The sequence below is a fragment of the Dreissena polymorpha genome, chromosome 6, assembly GCF_020536995.1.
Source record: "Dreissena polymorpha isolate Duluth1 chromosome 6, UMN_Dpol_1.0, whole genome shotgun sequence".
NCBI classification, from domain to species: domain Eukaryota; kingdom Metazoa; phylum Mollusca; class Bivalvia; order Myida; family Dreissenidae; genus Dreissena; species Dreissena polymorpha.
The window spans coordinates 65,561,419-65,584,814 of record NC_068360.1 but is presented as its reverse complement, the minus strand read 5'-3'; the positions used below and the strand labels follow the sequence as shown (position 1 = coordinate 65,584,814).

General features: G+C 33.5%; 1 protein-coding gene across 2 annotated transcripts in view; it reads right to left on the bottom strand.

Moving 5' to 3' along the window:
- LOC127835390 (A disintegrin and metalloproteinase with thrombospondin motifs 18-like) overlaps positions 1–21,304 on the bottom strand; it is a 36,866-nt gene extending 15,562 nt beyond the window's left edge. For both annotated transcript variants that reach the window (XM_052361796.1, XM_052361795.1), the window contains exons 1-16: positions 21,239–21,304; positions 20,429–20,557; positions 20,058–20,174; positions 17,817–17,896; positions 17,412–17,494; positions 16,721–16,831; positions 11,326–11,507; positions 10,797–10,857; positions 10,171–10,321; positions 9,182–9,360; positions 8,766–8,880; positions 4,932–5,024; positions 3,210–3,361; positions 1,915–1,972; positions 1,504–1,587; positions 701–815 (exon numbers count right to left, since the gene is read on the bottom strand). In XM_052361796.1, the coding sequence (XP_052217756.1) occupies positions 701–815; positions 1,504–1,587; positions 1,915–1,972; positions 3,210–3,361; positions 4,932–5,024; positions 8,766–8,880; positions 9,182–9,360; positions 10,171–10,321; positions 10,797–10,857; positions 11,326–11,507; positions 16,721–16,831; positions 17,412–17,494; positions 17,817–17,896; positions 20,058–20,174; positions 20,429–20,557; positions 21,239–21,270 (1,742 nt within the window). In that variant the 5' untranslated portion in view covers positions 21,271–21,304. The remainder of the gene's footprint in view (positions 1–700; positions 816–1,503; positions 1,588–1,914; positions 1,973–3,209; positions 3,362–4,931; positions 5,025–8,765; positions 8,881–9,181; positions 9,361–10,170; positions 10,322–10,796; positions 10,858–11,325; positions 11,508–16,720; positions 16,832–17,411; positions 17,495–17,816; positions 17,897–20,057; positions 20,175–20,428; positions 20,558–21,238) is intronic.
- Positions 21,305–23,396: the final 2,092 nt, after the last annotated feature.

Below are 23,396 nucleotides of genomic sequence, written 5' to 3'. Positions count from 1 at the left end.
TTTTGGAATAAGTTTGTAGGGGGTTGGGGTTTTTCTTCTCATAAAACACGATTATATATATTTACTAAAAAAACTTGGACTCCTTGGCCCATATACTATCCAGAGTAAGTTACTCCCACCTGTGTTCAAAACCTGAAAATTATAAAGCGTTGCAACGCGAAACGATTAAATAATTTGGAAAGTTCTGTTGTTGTCGTTATATTTTGTGAAACTACGAGGATTGCTTATATAAATAAATAATACATGTCGTAAAAGTATGAGCATGGATGGTCGAGTGGTCTAAACGGGAGACTTTTACTCCAGGACTTTAGTGGTCAGTGGTTCGACCCCAGTTGAGGGTTACTTTTTTTTCTTTTTTTTAAATTGAATTCTTTTGTTTTGTTACTAGAGATTTTTAGGTCCAATGTATAAATTAATCAATATAAAGAATTTAATGACAATCTTCAATCCATGCAAAATCTGTGAAAAGGCCCCTTTAAATAAAGATATGACCTTTTCGTAAAGTCGTGTAAAAGACATTTAAAAAACTAGTATTTAATACACACAACTCAACTCAAATGTATCTGTTGTTTAACCATATTTATTTCGCCTCGATTAGATCACCATTCTTAGGCTTGAACCGTTCCTGTGTAAAAGACTTTAGAAGAGATTTCTCTCCCGATAAGGTGTATGAAGTGTTATTATTCCTATTTGTAGATACCTGCATTCGCACGCTGTTCCGTACGTGTTTCCAAGACAGTTACAGCCGCACACAGTCGACATCAGGCTCATTCCGTTATTGCAAATCTTATTGCATGTGGTATTGCACGAAGCGCCTGCAAACATTTTACGGCCTTATGCTTATGCAGCACATGAATTACATAAGATCAGACGATTAACATGTTTATATTGCTGCACGGTTAAACATTAAATAATTTCATACAAATATAGTATTAGCGCAAAGATAAGGGAAGGTTTAAGAAGACAAAATAAATATATAAAATAGCTTGTATTTGTCAAAAGATATCTGTAATATAACGCTAGGACCAAAACGATTTTATAAGTTATATTTTGTTAAAGTAGAACTGAATTGGATTCAAAGGAACATAAATCAAGAATATAAAGGCTTTACTCTCATCAGAGACTGAATAACTCTTAATCTGTGTTAAAGCAATTTAAAATTGTGCAGAAGAAAGGCTGGAAGTGAACTTTTGAAGATTTGGCCGTATTTCTCTTGTAACGAATGAGTACGTTTAACTACAATTAAGTTCGGTACTAATTGACTGAAACAAATGCACGTCACCATAAAAGACACAATATTCGAAACAAACAAACCATTTCCTAAGTCTTACATCGATTTAGAATGAAAATCCACTTGAATATGGGACACACGAACAAAGGCGGTGATTTAAATCGACATCAAATTTTAATTTGATCTGGCAATATTTAGAAAGGAGAGCGTTTTCTTATAAAAACAATAACAAAACAACACATCACAACGGTAATGGCAATACTCTTAGTTACCAAAGTAGCCGGCATTGCACTGACATCCACATAGGGTTTGGTTCCATGTGCCGTAGCTTCCGCATGAACCGGTACAATTATCCACTAGAAGAAATACTTATTATTAGACAAGTTGCATTTTCACATGCATGCAGTTACATAAATACATTATCAAAAACATATTGTAATAAACTCTTACAAGTTACTGTCAAGTTGTCGTTATTTTAGGCAAGTGATTACGCATGAATAAAATATGGAACTATACATAAAACACACCACACATTGGACAATAGCTGAATGACATGGGGCCATAGTGGTTTGCTTTAAATTGTTTATTCTATTTTCAAAAGCCATTTGTTAAATCATATTTATAAACAACAATGTTTTTGTAAGTAAACTTGCAGCGGTAAGGTCATATGAAAATATTCGTACATGATAAGGAGTAAGCATAATATACTCCTACGTTCGGAGACGAGCCTTTCTGGACAAACTGAAAAAAACATAAACACTAACAATAATTGCGTACTGAAGCAACAATTATTCACGCTAAAGATGTTTGATGGACGGCTAAATGATATTGAAAGTATTAAAAGTAAATGTACAGCAAAATACCTTACACTGAATACGTTAAAAAGTAGAAGTATACTATTTATTTGTTATAAAATGATGTTGTCCTGAAGCTCTTTGTATTTATTTGTTACACAATGATGTTATCCTGAAGCTCTTTGTGAGGGGCGGATCAATCTACGAACGTGTTCAACTCTCTGAATGACATGGACAAGCAAATGCACATTCGCATTATTATAAACGATATTGGAGGCTTCTAAAGTGTGCGATGTATGTAGGCGTTAGTTCGACCGCCAATAAGACATTGCAAAACATAGAGCGTTTGGGTTGTTGTGTGTGTTAAAGTCTCCGTTCGCGGAATTATATATATGGGCAGAATCGTAAGAAAACGTGTTTTTATTGAGGATATCACTGAAAATCTGGTTGAAATCGGTTAAAAAACAAACTATATAGCGATTTTTATTTTGGGGTCGAGTACAGAAAAGTACGAAAACGACCTAATTAATATTAATAATTCGACACGTTAATTCAAACCTAAACAAACAAAATTGCGGATACGGGCCAATTTCGCGGAGATAAGGTAAGAACAAATGTAAATACATCTGTTACAGATGGAAACTGAGTTGCAACGCTAAGGTTTTGCTAAATCTATGTATTGATCTTCCATATGCTAATACTGTTTAGCGAAAACTAAATATAGATATAATTTGCATAACTCGCGACGTTGCAATGATTTTCGCCTATTTCATGTATTTATGATAATTTATATATTATTTTATTGATTCAAACTCGATTTTGACCAGGTGTTCGATGTTAACCTCGATAAAAATATATTTCAATGAATTTATGTATTTTTTTTCGCTATACGATTTATATGCAAAACAACGATCTATTCCGCGAACTGGGACTTTAACTCTAATGTTCGATCACTGTGCAATGTTATTTCTTCCGGACAACACTTGTTTCGACAAAGATGTGTTTAAATATACCGGGATTAATTGAATTATTTTGTTTCAAAATGTATTGAACCTACATTTGATATGTTACAGCTAGCTGCATGATTATTCGGATGTTTTTCTATTATGTTAAGGTTTCAATTTCTATTGCTACTTTTACTAACATTTTTAAGAGTGTGTACTATTAGACATGAACACGCGTACCTTAATGACAACTGGTCGTGATATAGGACCCTCAGTGTACAGGAATTGTGTTCTGAAGTTACCATACCAGTAGCTCCCTGCATAGTTGAACGGGTTTGTCAGACGCACGTAGCTTAACGTCATTACACCCCTGTTCTCCATGCTATATAACTCTACAAAAATCACCCACATATACTTCCTATTTTTGACGGAATGTAAGTTAAGCAGTGTTATTTAATGTCGGACGCATACTCTTGAAACGATATTTGGCGTATTTAATTATAATATTTACCATTGGATATTAAATTAATAGGTGTACTAGATGCAAAAACATGTATAAGTTATTTAAAAAAAGAACATGCATTTGCTGAACACGTCCCATGAATTGTATCAAGTTTGTATTACTACTTAAGTTATTTTTTGAATAATTAATAGCATCTGCTAACAATGTATACACATATCATTTAATAGCCCACTTATAAACTCCACAATAATAGCATCTGCTAACAATGTATACACATATCATTCAATAGCTCACTTATAAACTCCACAATAATAGCAACTGCTAACAATGTATACACATATCATCAATAGCATCTGCTAACTATGTATACACATATCATTAATAGCATCTGCTAACTATGTATACACATATCATTCAATAGCCCACTTATAAACTCCACAATAATAGCATCTGCTAAGTATGTATACACATATCATTAATAGCATCTGCTAAGTATGTATACACATATCATTTAGCATCTGCTAACTATGTATACACATAACATTAATAGCATCTGCTAACTATGTATACATATATCATTAATCGCATCTGCTAACTATGTATACACATATCATTAATAGCATCTGCTAACTATGTATACACATATCAATAATAGCATCTGCTAACTATGTATACACATATCATTAATAGCATCTGCTAACTATGTATACACATATCATTAATAGCATATGCTAACTATGTTTACACATATCATTAATAGCATCTGCTAACTATGTATACACAAATCATTTAGCATCTGCTAACTATGTATACACATATCATTAATAGCATCTGCTAACTATGTATACATATATCATTAATAGCATCTGCTAACTATGTATACACATATCATTAATAGCATATGCTAACTATGTATACACATATCATTAATAGCATCTTCTAACTATGTATACACATATCATTAAGCATCTGCTAACTATGTATACACATATCTTTGATAGCATCTGCTAACTATGTATACATATATCATTAATAGCATCTGCTAACTATGTATACACATATCATTAAAAGCATCTGCTAACTATGTATACACATATCATTAATAGCATCTGCTAACTATGTATACACATATCATTAATAGCATCTGCTAGCTATGTATACACATATAATTAATAGCATCTGCTAACTATGTATACACATATCATTAATAGCATCTGCTAACTATGTATACACATATCATTCAATAGCATCTGCTAACTATGCATACACATATTATTAATAGCATCTGCTAACTATGTATACACATATCATTAATAGCAACTGCTAAGTATGTATACACGTATCATTTAATAGCCCACGTATAAACTCCAATTGAACTATATTTACTAATAGCATCTGCTAACTATGTATACATATATCATTAATAGCATCTGCTAACTATGTATACACATATCATTTAATAGCCAAGTTATAAACTCCAATTGAACTATATTTACAACCTATGAAGTTGTATGTCATAGCGTTATAGTTGAAATAGAACACGATGTTGAAGGACCCAGAAGGTAATGTAGCGATCACCGTTCTCGTGTCAACTGTAAAGAAAATTGTGTTGATATATTTTAGTTTTATGTAATATACTTATTTGGTACATTACTTATAATTTAAGGTTGTATGATATAGTGTTGAATCTAAACCCGAAAACCGTAACACGAAAATAAAGCTAATAAGATGAATAGCAAAAGCATAACTAGCAAAGTTTTAAATACAAAAAAAGAACAATGAAACATCAGACACAATGTAAGAAGATACATTATTGTCATTATCTACTAGTTGCGTAACAGAACAACAATAATACGTATACAATGAAAACATTTGTATCACCGCCGTAAAACTGTAAATGCATTTGGTGTTTACACCGGTTTGAGGGCTAGCCAATGTAACACTTTCACCAGAAGTAATCACAAACGAAACGCGCGTCTAAAACAATCTCAATCTAACACTTAATCCAGAATAAGTCATCAACCAGACGCGCGTCTAAAACAATCTCAATCTAACACCTAACCAGAATAAGTCATCAACCAGACGCGCGTCTAAAACAATCTCAATCTAACACCTAACCAGAATAAGTCATCAACCAGACGCGCGTCTAAAACAATCTCAATCTAACACCTAACCAAAATAAGTCATCAACCAGACGCGCGTCTAAAACAATCTCAATCTAACACATAATCCAGAATAAATCACAACCCAAAACGCGAGTCTACAAGAATCTCAATCTAACATTTACCCCAGAAATAATAACACCAAACGACCACCTCAATCTTAATTATTTTTGAAGACAAAACAAACACGTGAAGTGAATACGGCAAAGTTTAACTCAGATTTATTGTTATGATGTCGTTAGTATTGGCACTTTATTAAATGTCGGAAAAAACTGAAGTGTGTTTGTTCCAAAAGAATAAATTAAAGAAATATTAACAAAGTGAGCTCTTTGGTTACACTATTGAGTGGATTTGTTACGTTCTTAGGTGTAAAATATATCTATAACGGTTCACTGAAACGTTCAGTTGAAACACTGAATAAATAAGGCTCTTAAGCAATATTATCAATTTATTTAATTGTTCAGCTGGATTATTTTATATTATAAAACTCAATTATTTATTTTAAAATTCATTGTAACACCAATAAAGCCAATGTTACACTTTCACCAAAAGTAATCACAAACCAAACGCGCGTCTAAAACAATCTCAATCTAACACCTAACCAGAATAAGTCATCAACCAAACGCGCGTCTAAAACAATCTCAATCTAACACATAATCCAGAATAAATCACAACCCAAAACGCGAGTCTACAAGAATCTCAATCTTACACATAATCAATATTTAATCACAAACTAAACGCACGTCTAAAACAATCTCAATCTAACACTTAATCCAGAATAAGTCACAAATCAAACGCGCGTCTGCAACAATCTCAATCTAACACATAATTTAGAATAAGTCACAAACAAAACGCGCGTCTACAACAATCTCATTCTAACACTTAACCCAGTAATAAAAACACCAAACGACCACCTCAATCTTAATTATTTTTGAAGACAAAACAAACACGTTAAGTGAATACGGCAAAGTTTAACTCAGATTTATTGTAATGATGTCGTTAGTATTTGCACTTTATTAAATGTCGGAAAAAACTTAAGTGTGTTTGTTCCAAAAGAATAAATTAATTTATTTTTAACAAAGTGAGCTCTCTGGTTACACTATTGAGTGGATTTGTTACGTTCTTTGGTGTAAAATATATCTATAACGGTTCACTAAAACGTTCAGTTGAAACACTGAATAAATAAGGCTCTTAAGCAATATTATCAATTTATTTAATTATTCAGCTGGATCATTTTAGATTATAAAACTCAATTATTTATTTTAAAATTCATTGTAACACCAATAAACACGTAAGATAGGCCAAATTAGTATACCAGCCCTAAACAACAGTTTTGCATATACTTTGTAACATAGTTACACATACCTTAAAGTAATATAAACGTTTTCCCGTTTTTTAATTTTTTTTGACACTGTTTAAAAATATTTTATCCACATCAACCATATTGTTTATAGATGCTGTGTACCATAACGAAAATCGTTGAAAATGTTAAAACAGATAATCTCTTTTTGCGTATTTACAAAATAATATGTTTTATGCAAGATAAACCATGTTTACGAGGGAAAAAATGGAATTACAAAGCGATATGCCCGTGGTTGATTAAATGTACGCAAATATGTAAGCAAATACGTGGGGTCCGTCAATAAACATCTTTTATATCATATGACATTTGTAAATAAGGAGCCTTTCACTATTAGTTTCAAATGACACGAACATAGAATACTTGAAGAAAAATCATATTTAATGCATATACAATTGATTATACCTGCAAAAATATTTACAATGGTGTTTGGTTTTTATGCTGTTGACATAACCCGTGATTCAATTTGTTTCAGTAATGTTTGGTTACACCAGCATCATGAACTCGAGTGTATAAATAGCATGCGGAAACAAGGAATACGTGTTGTATAAATTAAAACTTGTTTTGAAGTCTCAAAGTAAGTTTAAACATTAAACTACATTCAAAAATAAGTTCGCTTAAAAATTACTTGAATTATATAGAACATAAAGAAACATTGAATTGCATCGAGTAGATTAAAATTATATTATTAATCATTTAAAACTCGAAAAAGGAAGATTTACATACGTCAATGATCGTAAATGAACAGTGTTCTGTACTATTATAATTGAATCTGAATGTCTTTTTCAATGTTGTGTCCATTAGAGATCTGAGGTCCAAAAACAACAAAAACTGTTTTAATTACATTGGACTATTTGCACATTATATGTAATCAAAGTCTGGACAATGTATTCGCAATGTTACGAAATTTATTTATTTAACGAAATATATTTGTTTTGCTTCTTTTTCCGTTGCTTCCTATTCATTAATCCTTTATTTTTGCGATATATTAAAAAATGTTAAAAAACACATATGCTTTATCTAAACTGATACTCAACTATCAAGTTAAGGATGTATCTACATTAACGTTCTAAACAAAATAGGTGTAAATATGTTTCATCCACATAACAGATGCTACCTCTACTACATGCAACCACTTAAGACTGTAATATAACATCATTAAAAATATTTCGATGATAAATTTACTGCAACCCACACAGCACAAATCACAATATTGTATTATTTAATATAACACAAGTAACTTAATACAGAACTCTTTCAGCCACTTCAAGTACGCCATGTTCTTACCCACTACTTTTAAAAGTTTTAAACCAACTATAAGCATAAATGATCCAATTTTAAACCAACTATAAGCATAAATAATCCAACCTGGGATAACCGCATTGTAACGGTCATTGCACTTGATATGAGGTTTTAAACGGTTTAGGACTAGCCTATCCTCACACCTACCCGAGCATTATTCACAAACCAAATGCCCGTATAAACGATTTTAAAACGGATTCTTGGCTTCAGACGGAAACGAAAGATTTGGTTTACAGATATTAAGTTTAAAAAAATCTTCCGTCACTCTGTAAATAACATTCAACGAGACTGCATTTTATTGTCCATCCCAGTATTTAGGAAAAGTCGCAGGGTCATAACCATAGTTTCTATAGTTTACGATATACCAATACATTACTTCAAAGCCTATAGCGACGATTAGATAGAGTGTACCATGTGTCTTGAAACATATGCGTCGCTTTATTGTTATAACAACTTTATATGATTATAAGTGTCATAACGACCGTATAAAAGTAAATAGAAGTATATACAGGCAACACTCTCGTTAAACACCCCTGTTACAGCGTTGCACGTCGAACTATTCCCTCCACACACCCCACATTCGTCATTCGCCTTTGTACCAGATACGTTATCACAGCCAAACATCTGCAAATACAAACAAAGCGAGAGTCATTTGCAATATCTAAGCAAATATGTTTAATCTCTTAATTGTGAAATATCATATTATATCATATCATAATCATATCATATCATATCATTTAATTTCATATCATTTCATATCATGTCATGTCATGTCATGTCATGTCATATCATATCATATCATATCATATCATATCATATCATATCATATCATATCATATCATATCATATCATATCATATCATACCATATCATATCATACCATATTATATCATGACATATCATATACCATATGAAATAACACTAACTTGACAGTAGCCCTGTACACATCGGCCGTAACGACCAGACCGCCGAGCGAGTTTGTTGGTTTCTACAAACGAGTCGAGTTCAGGGGGGTCACACGGTGTCCCGTCCGGCATCAGACCAAACCTCTGGTAATAATACACAGGATTGACGCTGTTACACTTCACCTCGCACTGCCCGTAGTCTGCGAATGTACACAATATAAATTATCAAATGAAACAGTAAATGAACGACAATAACACTCGTTTACTACTTTAATATGATCTGTGTAGCTATAAAATGTAATTTTGCTTCATTTATTTTGTTTTACTGTTTCGTTCTGTTTTGGAAATTGGTCACTTGCCTTAAAAAAAGGACCACGAAATACTCCAGCACCTGAAGTTTCACTTGAATATTTATATTACATATGGATAGTCACTAAAATATAATAATTAAATGCAATAGCTATTTCGATGTATTGGAATACTAAAAGTGGTATTCTAAACTAAAATATGATCGGCAACAAGTACCTGACACTGGCCACGATATATTGATTATGCTCTCGTTTAGAGATATACATATTATTAAAAAAAATTACAAGCATTTGCTTTATTTATATATTTAACATTGATTATTCAACATTAAATTAAACATTCCACATTTGATATTTATCATTAAAGCACAAATATCGGTCTTTGTGCTACACACTTTCCTTAAATGAAACATTATTGAATTGGTTAAAATCACTCACGCTTATATAAACGATAGCATGTGAGAACTTGCAATTATCATAATTTTGTTATTTTAAAATAATAACATGTATTATAGAAAGTATGGAACGGAAACACAACGAACTATGTCAACCATCTATATAGAGCAGTTATAACAATGTGGGAGCAAGATAAGGGTACAGTTGTATATTTTTAAGCAATGATAAAATTGTAATATGAGTGACGAATATGTTACTTAGATGATACATAGACATATTACCATGATAAATTAATTTCTTACTAACCATAACTATTAAATTGTTCCCCGCTGTCAAGGAAGACGGAAGCATTTAAACCAATTTTTTCGTAAACGTTGTTGGCCTTCAATGTTGCGCATGTCTCTGATGCGCGCACAATTTTCAATTCACTCTCAACATCCGGGTCATTATCACACGGCTGCAATACATTTATTTATTAAAATACCAATGTACAAACTCAAAAAATAGCAGGATATAAATGTATGGTTATGTTAACATCTGGTAGTTTTCTATTTAGGGCAAGTAATCAGTTAGATATGTAATACAATATGAAACACAACATCAAACGAATCGATCCGAACTGGGCTTCCTATGTTGTTTAAACCGTGTGAACGTCGCGCCCAAAATGTGCGCCTCTTAATGTGTAGTCCTTTGCTATAAAACATATAGACAGCTGGATTCTTTTAGAATATGAAGGTGGTAAGTATTGAAAAGGTAAAATGTAATTGAATATGGACGAAATGTTTTACAACAATGGCAGTCTAAATCGAAATAGGAATACGTTTCAAGCAAGTATTCGCATGTCTCATGTTTAATTAGGTTAGGCTGGTTTATTTATATAAATATGAACAAAAATATAACATGTCTTAAAAAAATATTCTGACGGCATTTACCTGGGTATTACATACAAATGATTCATATTCATTTCCCTCGCACCATGCACTGTTCTTTGGTCTAAAATATGAGAACTTAATGACACACTTAAAATTGAACACCATAGTTCAATTAATCATTCACACAATTTACAAACAGTACCAATCACATTAAAAAATAATATGCAATTTATTTAACTTGTTAGTCCTTTAAAAATGTACACATAAAATTACAATGTGTATTGCATACATATATATAACACTTAAACATACAGCAATATATATATAATATATAATATATTTTTTAATTTTGTATATATATATATATATATATATATATATATATATATATATATATATATATATATATATATATATATATATATATATATATATATATATATATATATATATACACATTAATATATGTAATTAAGAAGCACTTATGATCCTCATACATTCATACAAGTCTTAAGTCATGTAATTGTATCTTGTCTGCATATAATTGTTAGTCATAATAAAAATCGTCTCGATACTCTGTGCCGCATACTTTGGATTGCTGCAGGTCCTTCTCCTGTAAATGATGCCCGTTCCACACGTGCGACTGCATGTCGTGTTGGGTAACCAGTCAGACCATCCGCCCAGAACCACTTCGAATAATGACAGGTCAAGGCCGGTATTGTTCCAATGTATGCACTGAGGTACCCCATTAACCAGCTGGGTGGAGCAGACCTGAATGCACACAGAAATGGATTTATTTATAGGTTAAGTTTTTTTCTAAATTTCTGTACGATTGTCAGTATTTATGATATTGAAGCGGTAAAATTAAAAATCTGTGTACAACAGACAATTTAGTCTGATTCCATCGACATGAATTTTTGAGACAGACAAACATCGAAAGTGACCTTCCATCGTTTATAGAATCACTCTGCATCAGCAGACAATTTATTGCCTTACAGAGGAGTCCGGAGATTGCCGATGTATCATGATTGTTATAGAATGGTAGTTCGAAAAAGTATCATATATGCTTATGACTGAACATAAATTTAAAAATAAAAAAAGCTGTTTTCATAATAAGCTAAATATTTATGACGCCAATAAGCATATATGTAGTTTTTTTCCAAGTTTATTTAATGAGCACTAGATCAGACACATGTGCTCAGGGTTTTATGCCGATCAAATAAAAATACAGATTTTCTCTACAATAAAATCACGTAACAATAGAGCCAATATGTATGTATGTAGCCATGTTAAGTTTAAAATGCGTTAAAATAAAAGAAAATGACATATTTATGTAGAGTAAAATAATATTTTTTATACAGAAAAAAAGGTCAGATTTATGTAATTATTTTTACAATTGTAAAATTGTACGCATAACATTGTGTAATCACTATCAATTAACCTCATCCAAGTTACATTCTAACAAAATGTGTTCACTAAATATATAAATTTCCTGTTAATTCAAATAAACCGTTCTTTAAAATGACGTGTGTGTGTGTTGTGCGTAATTCAACGCATGTTGCTATTTCATATCTATGTTAATGTCGATGAGCCTCAAATGCGTAAGTCAAAATAAACTATTCTGTTATGTTCTGTTTTACTGCATTTTACACATAATACATGAGACAAATGCATCTTCTGACATATTTAACGTATGTAAACCGGCGTTGAAAGTAATGGTGATGTCATTATCACCCTTAATACACAATAGTAAGACTACGAGGAATGGTTACCTACATTTTCGCACGACATATTTTCAAAAAAAAACTACTTCTTAAATAGTGTAGTTTTCGTACAACCTAACCCATATGTACTGTGTTTAATACGATTGTTACAACATTTAATAGATCTGACTTGGATAAATTGAATGATCCAGTGATACAGAGGTAATTCAAGCACAGATAGGTGGCAAGTTTGCAGTCCTGGACATCTAAGAAAATGACATCGAGACCATAACCAACAACACCAAGGATGTCCTACTGTCATCGGCCAAAGAAGTGCTTAAGTGCATTAAGATTGGACCAAAAATGTGACTTCTAGAGTGTTCACATGTTTTCACTATATACATATAGAGAAAACTGCCCCGCCCCCTTGCGGCCATGTTTTTTTCACCGATCTTGACCGTTTTCAAACTCGTCCGAGATATCAATGAAATCAATGTTTTGACCAAGTTTCATGATGATTGGGCAAAAATTTTGACTTCTAGAGTGTTCACAAGGTTTCTCAGCCATATAAGGAATACTGCCCTGCCCCCCGGCGTCCATTTTTTCAACGGACCGGAACCATTTTTGAACTCAACCAACAGATCATTTAGACAAACATTTTGACAAAGTAACATGAAGATTGGGCATCAAATGTGACTTCTACAGTGTTCACAATGTTTTTCTGTTTTTTGACCTAGTGACCAAGTTTTTCACCCAGCATGACCCAGTTTTAAACTCAGTCGAGGTATCAATTGGACAAATGTTCTGACCAAGTTTTAGGAAGATCGGATAATAAATGTGGCCTCTAGAGTGTTCACAAGGCAACATGTTGACGAAAGACGACGCACGACGGACGACGGACAAAAGGCGATCACAAAAGCTCACCATGAGCACGTTGTGCTTAGGTGAGCTAAAAACATATAAAACTAACTCACTATGTAGAATGCTCAGTGAATTTTTAATAATATCTGGTACTTAGCGCCACCTCGAAAGTAGCTTTGGCTCATTTATCAATGCATCGCAAAAAGGAATTGGGGGGCTGTGATGAACGGCGGTGTATTTAAATTATTATAAAGAGTTTCATAAACTTTTCCTAAATCAATCGACTTTTCACCCGACAAAAATCCAAAAGCAGATATTGCATTTTTTCCCAAAATGGTCGGGAAAATGCCTGAAAAAGCAAGCAGCATGCATGTTTGTATATGAATTCAAGAGAAAATGCTCTAAAACTTTCTTATATGTTCAAATTAATTAATCAGAACAGGACTCTGTATGTTTCAAAATATGTCGAATTAGCATTAATATATCACTTACAGAGGCAAATAAGAGGAAATATAGAATAAAAATGGAAATTTATCTAGTCTTCAATATTTACAGAATTAATTTCCTTTCATTTACCGGTATTTTTCATTTGTGAATAAAAACTACAAGGTTTTTAAGAGATTAAAATGCAACATGAATTAACATACTATTATAATAAAAACAGTTATTTCTGAAAGAACAATTATTGTGCTTATCAACTACTTTTAGAACAGAACACAAGTCACTTCTTAGTCTAGCTATAATGTTTACAGCTTGTAAATGGGATGCTTTAGACTCAAAACAACGTTAAATTGCAAAGTATTTTGTCATAATATAGGTAACACATAAATCTGGGTCTTAATACAGTGTACTTTATACCCGTGTTTTATACATGCAATAACTACATAAAATACAGTCTTCATTAATTTATCAATAATAACAATGATGACATAAGCAAACTTTGTATGTTCATAACATTTTTTTTTTATCTGTTTCACTAGCACTAAAATACAATTGGACCAATTTAATGATGTCATCTGAGAGATACCTCAAGTCAAGTTAAAATCGTTAAAAAATATTGATAGATCTTATGATATGGTTTTCCAATGTAACAACATATGTTGTTTTCAAACTATACCTGAGAGAAGGAAGAAAAAGCCATGGGTGACGACTGAATTCATGGACCTATATGACAAAAGAAGAGAGCTGAGGCATGAGCAGGACACCTGCCTGGACTCCAGGGCCAATTGCGAGCAAGAGAACATGGAGGTAAGGAAGACGAAAGAAGAGGCCAAGAAAGAATGGATTTACGGACATCAGCGACAAAGAGATGACCGCAGGAAGCAGTAAGAAGTTATACACCACCCTAAAGACCCTAACGAAGACCAGTCAGCCAAAGGTCATTGTTATATCAGACGCTGACGTGAATTTCCTCGCCGAGTCCTAAACAGATGAACTGAATACTGCAGTGTACCTCTACAACTATCCGATTCGATGGTATTCCAGTCTCTTTAAGGACGATCCCAGATCAGAAGTGGACGACGGAAAGTCCGGAGACAGTGCGTAGTCCTAAGGCAGGAAAATCACCGGGAGTGGACAACGTCCCTTCCGAGCTGATTAAGCACGGAGGAGAGTCAACGGTTGCAGCAGTGTCGGCACAATAGCGCAATATCTGGGAGTAGAAAAAGTGGCCAAAGGGTGGACCCAGTAACTGGTGATACCCTACAGAAAAAGAGCAACCTCAAGTTGTGCGAAACTACCGAAACCATCAGCCTCATCAGTGATTCCAGCCAAATCAGGCTACGCATCATCCTTAATCGATTGAAAAGTAAAACCGAGGAACTGCTGACCAAAGAGCAGGCTGGACTCAAATTCAAATCACAGTTCGAACAGATCTTTATCTGCAGGTTCATCATTGAGAAACAGCTGCAACACCAGTTTTTCACCACTTCATTGACCTAAAGAAAGCTACCGACCCCGTATGGCATTAAAGCCTATGGCATGTTATGAGAGATGGTGCTAGTCATTCAAGAACTCTTAGGAAACGCAGCAGGGGGACGTTTTCAAGCTCAGTGAGCGTCCGTTAGGGATGTATGCTCTCCCCCATCTTGTTCAACCTTTTTCTTGAAAATATAATGGAGACTCGCCATGACCACCACACCTATATCTCGATCGGAAGACCCATCTCCAACTTGATATTCGCTGATTACATTGAACTTTAAGATCTCACCAACATACTGTATGAAAGAGCAAGAGCACGCGGAATGGAGTTCAGCAAAGAGAAGTGAAAGATCATGGTGAACAGCACGACCAAAATCATGTGCAGAAATCACCATGAACGGCGACAAGCTAGAAGAAGTGACTAGCTTCAAGTACTTGGGTGCAACCCTGTCCAAAGATGGTACCAGTACCGCTAAGGTCCTAATAATATATGTCATGGCGACTGCAGCGATAGCCATACTGAGCCCGTTGTTGACAGTTCCATCAGCTTCCCCACCAAGTCCAGGCTCTTTAAGTCTCTCGTAGTCTCCATATTACTCTACGACTGCGAGACATTGATTGAAATTGAACACAGAACGCAGGATACAGGTATTCGAACATTAATGTCTCCGAAGACTGCCCGACATCTCCTACACGGAGAACAAGACCAAGATTAACTGGAGATTTTCATAAAGGTTTTAGCATAAACAAGTCTATAAAAGTCATACAACACAAATGTGATTAAAGAATACATTAACACATACAGTTCGTTTATAATTATTAATTCTTCATTCAATGAATTTCTTTGGTAAACGATTTTTCCATACGCAAACTTCATGGTTTAATTTTGGCATTCATATACGCACACTTTTTTCGACGGAAAATCTGTTTTTGGCTGTGTTCTAATCCCAACAGGTTCATAAAGGTTTGATGCCAATGCTACGACTCATGATGACTCCAAGCTGTTTGTGAATTCAGTTACAACATGTACAATAGTGACAAGTGATTAAATTGACGATGATAATAGAATATATAATATGTATCATATGATATGTTTGGCTATTTATTTGAAAATAGCAGATATGTATGCCATGTTTGAGTTTAATTTTTCACGTACTAAATAAAACATAAAAAGAGTTATATGCACACAACGCACAAGGGCATACATATCCCAAGTAAGCTACTTCCCAACCCGATAAGTGCAGCATTGAGTCCGAGAATAAAGGTCGACTTCACGTATTTAACTTTATTTGAACTGTTAGTATTTTTAATAATATGCGTATTTTATCCCCAACAGTTATTGGTATACATTAAACCAAGTTCGGATGGCCGTAAACTTAATTATATTTGAAGTCGATGTGCATGTTATCATCGCAAGAAATATAGGTCAACACTCACGTTCAATATCTACTCCGAAAACATTCGTATTTTTATAAGTCAAGCTTATGATAAATCTCTTACCATTTCAGGACCACAGTAGCTACCATCGGTAGGGATGAGGTAGTTGAACATGATGCCGTAGTCCGTGGAACTGACATTCATATTGATACACGAATGCAAGTAACACGATCCCTGTAACGAATTAAAACATGTAAAATACGTGTACATTGACATGGAGCTAAACACAAGCTTTAATTTGATGCTAGCATTCTTCATTACGAAAGTCATTTGGCCAATCAACGCTGGAGACAAAATCACGAGGCAATAGGGGGCTTAATAATACAGTACCAGTCATCATTTAGTTATCATTTTATTTGCATTTTGTATTTATGTTCCAATATTACACAAATTCCACATGTTATTAACCATCAATACAATATTTCAACAGTTAAATAAGCTTTAATGCGAACGTGTATTTCAGCGCATCGTCGATATTAAGAAGTAGCCTTGTTTGTTTTTAGAAAAAAATACTCAATCGGCCATGTACCGTTCAGAGCACATCTTCGGTTTGATAGAGAGAGAATTTATGTAACATCTTACTTATTCTAATATAACTAATTAATTTTGCGCTTCTATTTATCCATGTTTTATTTTTGAAAAAGTTCTGATATCCGTTCTTGCATGTCATTTTTTTGTATTTCAGGAACGGTTATCAAGTTTTAACAATTTAATAAACTCGGTCAAGGTTGTCAAATAAAAAAGCATATCGTACCAAAGTTTCTGATGGGAATTTCCTAAATCTGTATCCGAGGCCTTTCTTAAATTCGCATATCTCGTCGTCAGTGTATATCATCCCTTCAACACCATTTTGGAAAAGAAATAAAATGTGTTGTAATAAATACATGACCATTATAGTGCTAGCCCCTATGGTTCATACATTGCAAATTGAATTGCATTTGCCACAAAGTGATACAGCGTTCATATGATTACACAACAGTGAACATGCCTTTATGTAATACAAATGAAGCAAAGATTATTGGAATTACTCCATACTGTTTTATTTTCGAGTAACTAATTATCATATTATCAAACTCTCTTTATAAATAAACATTGGTTATATCTCCGTAAATAACGCATACCCTTTGAATATAAAGGGATATTATTTCTACAGTCTAACCTGGCCATATCTCGGACAGTTCCATTGCGAGGGGTGATGAGACATCAGTTGTAGTGAGACAGCCAGACTGAGCAGTATTCCTGAATAGTAAAATAAATACTGCCACTTTTATGAAATTAATAGAGAATTTTGTTTGAACCAGAGGCTTTACATTTATGATGCAGTTGTAAAACAGAATATCATTTACAGAGGAGGTAATCACTTGATAGTTAATATGGCGACGTCCATGTCGAAACAGTTTTTCTCCGCCGTTATATACTCCCTTTACTTGTATCAATTTTATAAATGCCGTCCACTTTCCAGTCATAACAGCAAGACAGTTACAAGTATTTATTTCGTATTAATATTCGTTCTATAGCTCGACTTTACTCTATGTGGAATTGCTTAGCGGGAAGGCCTAATTACAGCTCAACTAAAAAAAATTGCGGTAAGTAAAGTCGAGATATAAAGCGATTTTTAATACAAAATGAACGCTTATCACTTTATTACTTCATATGGCTATATATAACAAAGATCACGTTGTTCGGTTGTGGCCAGTCGTTGTTACAAACGTGTATACACATGTAAACTGCGCTAAAATGAAATCTTATTGAAAAATATGTATTGTAAATATACCAGAGTTTGCCCTTGTTGCAGGGTGAAATTTCATATTTGTTTGTTGTGGCCTGTATGTACTTGTTGAAAATTCTACATGTTGTTGCATACAATGCGTATTGCACGTTTAGGTACTGACAGTTACAAGCGTGGACTAACAGTGATAGCATACACCCCGAGTTAGCGTAAAACACTTGACAGTAACGGAAAAAATCATATTTAATGGACTATGAACAGATTTTCATAGTTTTGGAAAAGAGATATTTACAAAAAATCTAAAATTATTAGAAATGCAAGATTTAAAGTTTTATGAAAATGACCGAGATTCGAACACGGGACAATAAGACAGACATACATATACATATCTACATAATTTTAACTGGAACTAACAAATGCGTCTTATAGTTGCCGTGACATTTAAATAATTAAATACAAATAGCTTGTAATACTCTACCCATTAGATGCAAACATGTGAACCATTTTGGCTGCCAAACGCTCATATTAAATATTAATGAAAGTTTAACAATGGTTACAAGTAGAGATATTGTGATATGTACGCAACAACAACATTGCTATATATAAATCATACTGAACTGACTCGTCTGCGCATATGCAAACGAGAGGCGCAATTGCGACGTCAACATCATGGTCTTGTATTCTCGACACATGCATAGTATAGATAACACAAATAGGGTATTATCGTCATCGTTTTGTATGTATCGCATTGTATTGCTATTATTGTAAGCTCGCGTCCTAATGTATTGACGTTCCATGGCGTTTTCGCTAACCTGTCTCTGTAAATCAAAAATCGATAGTTCGAAATCTCGATGTTATGTTACAATACCACGATGCAAATTATGTTGCGATAATACGAAGCGAGATTGCGAAATCACCACGCGAGATTGCGAGAATACGGTGCGTGATCGTGATATTAATATAAAGTTCTCGCATCCTGTTCTTGTATTTCAGTGCTGTGAAAGAGCAAGGTCGAGAATGCGGAACTAAAAGGCAAATACACAGGATTACGATACGATATCGCGATCTTATTATAGCGATGAAGAATTGTGATCTCTCAACCTTGCATCATGTCCCTGCATCATGATTTTGCTCCCAAATATAACTACTCTCGTTTTCGCCATTATGATAAAGGTGTCGACAATCCGAAATAACGAGTGACACTAACGGAACACCCTATAAGATACCCATCCATAGTCGAAAAGCTCTTTGGGGGAGTACTAGAAAAATGTATTTAGGCTTCCAATTGTGTTGACATCACAATGTACATAATAATAATAAAAGTGTGACATTCCGTCACAAACTAGCTGAATAAGTGTAATTATATTTAATAACAATGTTATTACCATGTTATATGCATAGCCGTAAAATAAATTGAGTAATGTGTTTGTCCTTTATTCAATTAAAAATCATACGAATAAAGCACACGTTTCCATTGAATGTACTTTAATTTGAGAAACATAATTAGTAATCTATATAATAGTTACAACACACACTACGCGCGCACAATTATTATAACTCGACACGGTCTGGTCTAATGCATAGGAATCGGAAGGGTCTTAAATCATTTATCGTTATTTTTTTTCCAATTTAGTCCAGACGTAAAACACAGATGTGAATACAGAAACCTACAGAAGAAGTGTCTTCATTCTGTCAACGCTGCACGTGCTCCAACCGGAAGTCTTGCCACCCATGATACCATCGTTGGGGTGTGGACACCCTACGTCACCGTCGTGAGGCATGTCCATGCTGTTGTAGAGCAAGGCATATGTATAAAACAACACATCGAGCTATCATTGACACTGATAAATACTCCACGAACCATTTCGATATCCACTCAAATTCACATTATTACGAACAACTTTATGAAAAATTCTTTTTCTATCATTTTCTTTCAGTTAGTTTAGTTTCAATAAAGAATATTTCCAAACAGCGATGCCAGCTATTAAATTTAGGTAATTTACCCAAATTACTAGTAGACCAAATACGTTTTAAAGTCATACCAGTGACCAAGTTCGTGGGCGGAAGTGACGTATTCTGTCACACCAGTGTCCGTAGAAACTGCACATTTATAAACATCGCTGCATATTTTGCCTTGGTACGCCTTTCCTGCCACATCTGTGCCCGTGATGCTTAGAGTATAGACAGACCATGATAATACACGATATATATATGTCTGTGTGCCTTGTTTGATACAAGATTAAATACATATGAAATAAGGTGAAATTTACTTATTGAAACGAATCGCACGTTTTTTAATTGAAGAAATCACATTTTATCATGCACACTCTTGCAAACAATGATCATTTGAAGTCGTTCTGTATAGAAAATGTAATTGTCGATTGTTGTTTAAGAAATGTTGTGAAGCTGTCGCCGGTATTATTAAAAGACTCGCGTAACGTACCCACTATTTCTTGTTTCATATCACTTTTATCGATCATGTGAATGTCACCTACATGTAACGAAATGTACACCAACAACGGTAAACCCGAAGAGGTTTCTCTTCAGGGCATTTTCATTTTAAAACAACATTATGAATGGATAAGCTATACAATATTTTAGTCGACAACATTGGTTATTACGACAAGTTTTCATATATTTTTTGCACTGACAACATTGTTTCTCCATGGTACGTGAACGCTTCAAACTATAATATACACAATAACCATTACTGTTTTATTTCGTCTGAAGGTTATATTCGAAGTAAGGTAGATCTATTTGTAATATATCGAAGTTATAGTAGTGTTTAAATACAATCTGTGTTTTCTATATAACGCATTACCGTCGAACAAAAGAGTAACATTTACACATACCCAGTGTACACATGTATATGGTCATACTCCATATATAGGTTGTTAGAATTTGTGCCGCTGCAAACACTAGTCCAGTGACTTCTCCTAGTACTTTACTGGGAATGTACCAAGCCTGAAAACGACAAGATAAATCTTGATACAGCGTCGTAAACAATGTAATAAACATGAACAAATTAAGCATTACCAAATGCGACTTTGTACGTCTTCTTGTGTTTGTGTTTAAGCCAGTAATTACAAATGTATTATAAGTTACACTGGTAGTAATTGATGGTGTATGGGCTAAACACCCTCAATTATTTCATATCACACGAGAGCGAAGCATCACTTATATCTCAACTGACTACTAGATTACTCGGGTAAGTATGGACATTTTTGTAGGAAGTGAGATATAACTTTATGTCTAGTCGAATATAATTTCCGGTTTGCGTTTTACAACTGAATGTTTATATAACAGCCTATTATATAAATTTCTGTTGACAATATTTTTTTCTTGGTTAAATAAAAGCTCGATTTCAGTGCAAACATAAGATGATATATTTAAGAATACATGTGAACATGTGAACAAGCGCAATATTTGTCCATCAATACAATAAGAATACTACGTTACTCTTCTTGACAAGTAAACATGCTGTTTACTGTTCACAAACATGCGTCAACTATTATTCCATGGAGAATATCGACACGGCTATCCTTACAACGACGCAAAACATATTTTTACTCTGTTTCACCATAGTTGTGACGTTTGCAGCGATTTTGTGTAATGTTTCGAAAATGAATTTGTTTAGAAAAACGTGATTTTAACATGTCAATTAGATAAGGGCCGATAACACGCTTTTTAAAGCTGCAATTCCAATGAAAACAACGAGTGCACTACTTTAAATAAGTAATTCATATAAGACAACACATGCACACGTAAAAGTTTTCTAAAGAAAGTTGATTTCATTTATAAAATATGACTGCGATATCGACAGAGGCCCTCAAAACATTTTGAACATGAATAATAAGACAATTTGAACTTTCGAATATACCTCTTACGCTAAGAAATAACAGTAATCATGCCACTTCGTCACTTCAATATATTTAAGGTATGGAACATTCAAAATGCAGATTTAATATATAACGTATAGTGTTTAGTATATGCTGTTGTTATGATTGTTAGTAAACAGTACTAAAATACAGTTATATTTCACTGCGTAGTATGAGTATGACATTCAAATTAACAAATACCTACCGGATTAGTTCTCCAGAAAACAATTTCTTTGATCTCTAGAGCTATGTTATACCCCAGCTGATTTGCCTTCCCCCACTCAGCCTGGACCTACATAATGGAGGTTACGTTTAGTTAACGACTTTCCAAAAGAATGAAATCATAATAAAATGACCCAAGTAACCAAAGTGTTCATTTTTAGACGACGTAAAAACAATAAATAATACTGATAAAAAAACCTAAAAGCACGAAAAACATGTAATAATTTTGAAAGAACCTATATAAGTAATGCAATAGTTATAATGGTTATAAAAAAACTACACCATTGAAGTTATCGTTATTAAAGGAGTTACATATATGTGAGTAGTCATGACAAAGAACATACATACTTGAAGTTATAGTTTTTGTGATTTACATATATGATCGTTATCAAAGAACATTTGACTTCAATTTATCATTAGCCAAATACCCATATAATTGAATGAATCATTAGCAAAAGACCTACATCATTGACGCTATCAAGATGCCTACATAATGAAATGTCCCACTTTATTAAAGTTATCATTATATAAGGACCAACTTAGTTGAAGTAATCATTATTCATCTTGGTGACCATGTGTTTCTGACATTAACTATTGCTAATACATAAGTGCGTTTTCAACAAACTTATTAGCAGTGTTTGTGTGATAATAAAATTAAAGCATTACTATTGTAATGATCTATACCAATTAACCTCACCGGCAAGTATTACTACTAAATTGATAAACATCGTAATTTAGTATTATCTAATTTATGTTATTAGTTCAAAGAAAGCAAACTGTGCAATTCATACATGACAATTCAACAGGAATTGAAATTCATAAACGATGTATATTACATTTTTAACATGTTAGCATGAAAATATCGCATTCAACTCTTCAGAGAATGCAAACTCCTTTGGAGTTAGAATCA